Source organism: Artibeus jamaicensis, unplaced genomic scaffold (assembly GCF_021234435.1).
Source record: "Artibeus jamaicensis isolate MK-2021 breed Jamaican fruit bat unplaced genomic scaffold, CSHL_Jam_final contig_723, whole genome shotgun sequence".
Taxonomy (NCBI): Eukaryota; Metazoa; Chordata; class Mammalia; order Chiroptera; family Phyllostomidae; genus Artibeus; species Artibeus jamaicensis.
The window spans coordinates 118,795-125,766 of record NW_026521938.1 but is presented as its reverse complement, the minus strand read 5'-3'; the positions used below and the strand labels follow the sequence as shown (position 1 = coordinate 125,766).

General features: G+C 53.4%; 1 protein-coding gene across 1 annotated transcript; it reads right to left on the bottom strand.

Annotated features, from left to right (window-relative positions):
- Positions 1-629: 629 nt before the first annotated feature.
- On the bottom strand, positions 630-4,274 carry LOC119052978 (patr class I histocompatibility antigen, A-126 alpha chain-like). The gene is made up of 8 exons (XM_053672008.1): positions 4,198-4,274; positions 3,682-3,966; positions 3,251-3,526; positions 2,411-2,686; positions 2,196-2,309; positions 1,739-1,771; positions 1,584-1,631; positions 630-1,417 (listed from the first exon to the last, which is right to left on the bottom strand). The coding sequence occupies exons 1-8, from the start codon at positions 4,256-4,258 to the stop codon at positions 1,167-1,169; spliced, it is 1,344 nt and encodes a 447-aa protein (XP_053527983.1). The 5' UTR covers positions 4,259-4,274; the 3' UTR covers positions 630-1,166.
- Positions 4,275-6,972: the final 2,698 nt, after the last annotated feature.

The window sequence follows — 6,972 nt, the reverse complement described above, 5'->3', positions numbered from 1 at the left end:
GGCCCTGGACAGGGGGACACAGTCAGGGCGGGGGACGGGGACCTCCCATGGGGAAGGGCCAGGGCTCTCTCTGCAGCCATTTCTCAGCCTATGCACCAAAGAAAGCCCCACCCTCCCGGTCTGAGCACCTGACAGGGCCCCACCTTCTACCACCATCCTGAGTGGGGCTGCTATTTTCTTCAAAAATCGATTCATTGATTGATTTTAAAAAGAGACGGAGGGCCCTGGCTGGTGTGGCTCAGTTAATTGAGCGCAGGCCTGTGAACTATGCGATCGAGGTTCGATACTCAGTCAGGGCACATGCCTGGGTTGCGGGCCAGTTCCCAGTGGGGGACACATGAGAGGCAACCACACATTGATGTTTCTCTCCCTCTCTTTCTCCTTCCCTTCCCCTCTCTCTGAAAATAAATAAATAAAATATTTAAAAAAAAAATAAAAAGAGATGGAGGGAGATAAGGGGAGGGAGGGAGAGAGAGAAAATTTGATGGATGGTCCCACCCTTTCCTTTGTTCATTGGTGGGTTTTCACAGGGCCCCTGACCTGGGATCAACCCTGCAACCTTGGCATATTAGGATGATGCTCCAACCACAACATATTTAATAAAAAAAGAAACACACACACAAAATCATTTAATTAAAAACACCACAATCATTTAACTTTTACAAAACAAGGATAGGTGCGATATATACAAAAGAAAGGAAAAAAGAAAAAGAAACAACAAATATCCAAGACACAGGGGCTGCAGGACAGACCCAGCTGCAGCCCAGGCTGACGCGGCCTCATGAGGCCCTCACTGAGCACAGTCCTGGAGCCACCACAAGGTGGCACTCTTGTCCCTGGGATCACAGGTCCTGATGGGACAAGGTTCTCCTGAAGCGGCCAAGACTGAGGAACAACAAAGATGACCCAGAGGAGGAATGACCATGTCGGAGCCAGTTAACACATGGAGCCTGACTGGGCTGCACCCTGCTCCTCCCAGCCGCCCATGCCCCCACCTGCAACAGACTCAGCGCCCAGATTCTGGAAGGTTCCCAGGTTCTTGGTCACTGATGTCTTCTCTCCCATTGTAGGTTCTTCTCCTTCATTTAACCCACTGACCCTTTCTAGGAAGAATCTAAAAACACAATTCATACACAGATTCTGATTTCCAACAGGGAAACAGGACATTAAAACAAAAAGGAATGGACGTGAGCACCGTGATGGGGACAAGCTCCCCCAGCTCTGCTAGGACAGGACAGGCCCCAGGAGAGAGGACACAGGTCCCTGGGTGAAATGTGGCCTGGGTAGCAGTCCCTCACATGAGCTGATAACACAGACGAATTCAGATGCTCGTTGTAGAAATAGCAGTTAGGGATCCTTAACGTCCCAAGGGGAGGCTGCAGTGACTGTTGTAGCACCGAGTCTGGACAACCCAGCTCTGTCACAGTGGGAAAGAAAGTTGTCATGAACAAACTCAGGTCAGTCTCAGAAGTGTCACATTCCCCCACAGCCACCTCATGCTCAGAATGTCCCACTCTGAGGATCCCCAAACCCATTTCTGATCCTAGGACCCAATGTCCCCCACTTTCTTCCCTCAGTCTTACCATTATTAGCTGTGAGAGACACATCAGAGCCCTGGGCACTGTCATTGCCTGGGGAAGACACACAGCAGAGTTACGGGGTGGGGGGCCCCCCTCACAGACTCCAGCCCACACTCTCCCAAGGGTTCCAATGTCACCTCCCCTACACCCAGACTTACAGGCAGCCTGAGAGTAGCTCTCCCTGCCTCTATCTGTGGGAAGAAAATGTTCTGTGAGAAGTCAGGGGAAGGCTGGGCCCTGTGACCCTAAAGGAGCCCCACACTCCTGAAGCACAGGAAAGTTTCCAGAACTGTGACTGAACACCCAGGGTGGGATCAGGAAATTGTACATGTGTGGGGACTGGACCAACTGCCTGTTTGGATGCCTGTCTTCAGCAGCAACCTTCTGCTATGATGTGTGACAGCTGGGAATCAGTCCCCACCACTAGAATTATCAGGTGATAAATGTGTCCCTCACTTTCCCACGGGCCTCACTAAAGAGTCAGTGTTACAAAACTGGCCCTAGATGTACAAGCATCCGTGTGGGGACACGATGCCCATTAACCAGGCAGAGCACACTTCCACCTGGGCTTGACCCCCCAGGGGCACAGGGAACTCAGCCCCACCCCTTGCCCACCTGAGCACTTCCTCCTCCACATCACAGCTGCAGCAGCCACAGCTCCAGGGAGACCCAGGGCAGCAGTGATGACCACTATGCCCATGATGGTGATGATGGTCTGAGGAGGGGGGTCTGCAAGGGGAAGGTGAGAGACCAACCTCAGGCCTGAGTCCTGACCCTGCTCAGGGACACCCTGAGGAGAGAGAGGCTCTGTGCCCACACCTTCTCCTCACCCCATCTCAGGGTCCGGGGCTCAGGCAGCCCCTGGTGCTGCACATGGCATGTGTATCTCTGTTCCTCTCCAGGGGGCACAGCCACAGCTGCCCATTTTTGGAAGGTCTTGTCCCCTGCAGGCCTGGTCTCCACCAGCTCCATGTCCTGGGTCAGGTCCTCCCCATCACGCTGCCAGGTCAGGGTGATGTCAGCAGGGTAGAAGCCCAGGGCCCAGCACTTCAGGGTGACCTCATGGTCAGAGATGGGGTGGTGGGTAATGTGTGTCTTTGGAGGGTCTGAGGGGAGGGTGAGAAAATTCAGGAACTTTGCATGGTTATGGGACACTCCAGCAGTGCTCATGTGACCACCCTGAGAGTGGACAGGACCACTGGGGTGGGGGAAGGAGGTGCACCACCCAGACACCAGGCTAGACAGAGGTGTCTGGAATAATCAATCTCCTGTTTCCTAGAAAGTTTCAGAATCAGGGTGAGAGCCTGGGGTAGGAATCTCCAGGTCTCTAAGAGGAAACACAGACTCAGGTGGAGGCTGATGACTCAGAAAACCCAGAGTCAGGCCTCCAGAGAAGATCTCAGCCCCGGCACCAGGGAGAGTGTCCTGGTGCCCCAGGTGCTGCAGGGTATGAGGGTCCCACTGTGGGTGTTTCAGGGAGAGGTAGGGTCCCTTACTGTCCTTCAGAGAAAGTTGGGCCTGCAGGTTAGTCACAGAATGAGGAAACCTGGGGGCCTCTTCCCTCTCTGGAGCTGGAGGGACATTCTGACACTGCCCCATCTCCTTCTCCCCTTGTAGGAGCTGCCCCAGACTACAGATCCCCCCTCCTCAGGAGGCCCACACCCAGGTACCTGCTCTTTGCAGAGTGTCCTTCCCCTTCTTCAGGAGCAGCTGGAGCCGGCGCACACACGTGTCCTCCAGGAAGAACCTCCTGCCCTCTGCATCAGGGACCTGCACCAAGGTGCTCCCGGTGACCTGGTCCACTTTGGAGGCTGTGGTCCAGGAGCACAGGTCCTCATTCAGGTGGACACAGTCGGTGCCCTGGTAGGCGAACTGGCTGTGCCCGCGGAGGAAGCGGCCGTCTGACCCCACCACGCAGCCGGTCATTTCCTGGAGGGTGTGAGACCCTGACCCCGCCCACCCCTGTGGTCATCACTGCACGACTGAGCCCCACCATTTCCACGCCGCAGCCTGGGGGTGTTGCACAGACAGAGAGACCCGGGGCGACCCCGGCCCGTCTGTGGGGACGGGGCTGTACCAGGACCCGGGCGCGCCTGCTCACCGTCCTCGCTCTGATTGTAGTGGGCGCGCAGCTGGTTCAGGTTCACTCTGCTCATCCGCGGATCTTGCTTGATTTCCACCGTCTGTTCCTCCCAAAAATCTGGGTCCTCCTGCTGCACCCACGCCTGCTCCACCCACGGCACCCGCGGCTCCATCTTCGGGTTTGCGGCGTCGCTGTGGAACCTCATGATCTCTATGTCGTCCACGTAGCCGACGACGATGTACCGGTTCTTTCCGCGGCCCGGTTCGTATACGGCGGCGTGGAAATAGCTCAGGCTGTGGGGGCCTGGGAGCGGGGAGGACGCGGGTCCTTGGTTCACCGCGTGGCGGGTAGGGCCGGGGGCTGGGGGCGGGGCGCGGAGAAGGAAAACCGCCCAGTTGGGGGGGGCGGGGAGGGAGGGGGGGGTGAAGGTCTGGGCGGAGGTGCTGGGTAATCGCTGTCCCCGGGTCCTGCGACCCCGCCGGGTCCCCTCGCTCCGGCCCCGCAGAGGCCGTTCCCTCCCGACCCCGCACTCACCGGCCCAGGTCTCGGTCAGGGTCAGGGTTCCAGAGAGCAGCAGGATGAAGATCCGCAACATAACCAGAAATCGGGAGTCACGGGGAACTGACTTCTGCTTCTCCGGAAGGCTGTGTATATATATACCCGGAACTACCGTGGCGCTGATTGGCTGTTGCGGAGTTTGTTCAGCCAATGGCATACGGTACAGAGTCAGGACTTTCTTACCCGGGAACTTTGACTGGTCCTCCCACTGGGAGAGCTCCCTGCCTTTTCCTCTTTGCTGCTTAGAAAGGAAAGGGTTCAAGACCTACATTTAACCATTTATGTTCTTCATTCTGGTGACACTTTAGTGACCTCTCATCACACTCAACATGACTCTGAGAGTTGTTTGGCTTCTTAGGAAGTGTCATGCTCTCTGCCCCCGATATCACTTTAATTCAGTGTGACCACCTTAATCCTGCAACTGTTACCCCCTTTACACCATGAGGACAGCTGTGTGGTGCTGACTGACCACCTACTGGTTCCTAGGAGTGATTTATAGGAAACTCCTATGATACTGCTGCTTTAATTTGGATACAGAGGGATCTTATCTGAGAGATGACCAGGGACATCACTGAGGGGGACATGCAGTAACTTCCGTAGTGGACATAACTGAGAATGCTCATTGACTGGAAGTGAAATCTGCCCAGCACGCTGAACTGACTGCTCTAACTCGGAATTGTCCCCTGGACGAAGACCTAGTCACCGATGTTTACACTGAGAGTCCTGTGTGCTTGGTGCATCCGGGACTGTGGGATGATGGGGAAGTGGGTGAGGCCTCCTCACTTCGTCAGGGCTGTGCACAAAGAAATGGAAAACTGGCTGCAGATTTATTAGATGCCACACAGGACCCCAAACAATGGGCCATTATCAAAATTCCGGGGCATTCTAAAGCTGCCACCATGGAAGAGAAAGGAAGTCACTTTGTTGACACTGAAGCTAGGGAGGTGGCATTGAACTGACTCATTATCCAGACCCAAGAATGTTCTATTAAATCAGTGGAAGTTTATCTGTTACAGTTTTAACTGACAGCTATGGAGGGAGAAAAGAGGCTCAGCAGCCACAGTCTTATGGCTGCATGTCTGTGAAACAGGAGGAATGTCGTCAGGTCCCCATTTCAAAAACTGTTGTCATTCCTGTTGGCAGAGGCACCATCCTCTACACCCCCAGGCAGGTCTGTCTGTAGATACCCCAGCTCATTGCATCCTGGACGCTCGTGGGAGGCCCTATGGACTAGCCAACCTCTAGGTCATTTGGGGGTTACCAAGGCCCATTGAACTGTAGATGGGAAAGTCAAATGTCTGGGTCCATTCAGTGCACCCCAGCTGCTCCCTGGCCCTGGCTGCCCAATGGCGACAACATCCCTGGTGGACCCACCCCCACCCGCCCTCTAAAGGAAATAGAAGGGGGGACTTGGAGGGTTAGGGGCTGGCCTTGGTGTTCTGGGACAAGCTGAACTTGCAGTCAGTGAAGAAGGTCATTCATTAGAAAAGACCCTTTACCTAAAGTGGGTCCTGCAGAGGGACCGAATGCTGTTCCAGAAGCAGAAACAGGGTGGGAAGCGGCACAGAAGGATGATGAGGCCTGAGCTCCGTGGCCAAACAGACTCGACAGACTGTGGAAACCCAGGCCCAGGCCCAGCAGTGGGACCTGCCTGCACCCGAACTCCACAGGCCTGTTGTCCCTGCTGATGGAGATGAGGTCGGAAGTAGCCACGAAACCGTGGCCAGTGGGGTGGGAGCAGGAGCCCAGGCCAGTTACTGGGTTCCCAAAATACTGGAATTTCTCCTGAAAATGACTGTCAGAATGTTGGATATCCTAGTAATGACTTTTTATAACTTAAAATAATTAAAAAAACTAAGAAACACTTTAAGGTGATATATTTTTTATTTATTTTTAGAGAGAGGGAAGGGGAGGGAGAAAGAGAGGGAGAGAAACATTAGTGTGTAGTTGCCTTTCATGTGCCCCCTACCTAGGACCTGGCTCCCAACTCAGGAATATGCCCTGACTGGGAATCAAACTAGTGACCGTTTGGTTTGCAGGCCAGCACTCCATCCACCGAGGCACATCAGACAGGGCTAAATTAAAATAACTGTTTGGTTTTTTTTTCTTAATTTTTTTCCACCAGCATATAGTCCCTGAATACAATCTCCCACCTCCAAACCTCAAGCTCACCCCCTGAAATTATTGCACTGTTGTCTGTGTCCATGACTTCAATTACTTTAACTTTAATTGCAGTTGCCATATAATATTATACTATTTTCATATGTAAAACCCCATGACTAGACATTTATACAGCTTATTAAATCCTCTTTGTGATAAACCTAGGACCCATCTGACACCATATTTACTCACAGCAATATTACTGCCTACTTTCCCTGTGCTGTACTTCACATCCTACTAAGAAAAGACCAGGGCTGACACAGGACAACCATCATATTTTCACTGACTTGGGTGGAAGTTATGAGAGGGACTAAGGAAGGTGAGTGTAGAAGTGGTGAAGGGCACAGCAGGGCAATCTCAGAACATCTCCCTGTAAATTACTGATGAATGACAAATAGTAAATTGTGACTGTATGATGGGGAGACCTAACTGTCACCAACCTGGGTGAGTCACCAGGATGAACATCCCCACTGTTGGGACGGTGTCCAGTCCTTGTTCTGTCCTCTTCCACAGTCCTTGCTTTCTTGGTGGCCATATCACCACTCACCGTTCCCAATGTCATTCTTGTAGCATCACCTCCAAGTCTATGAC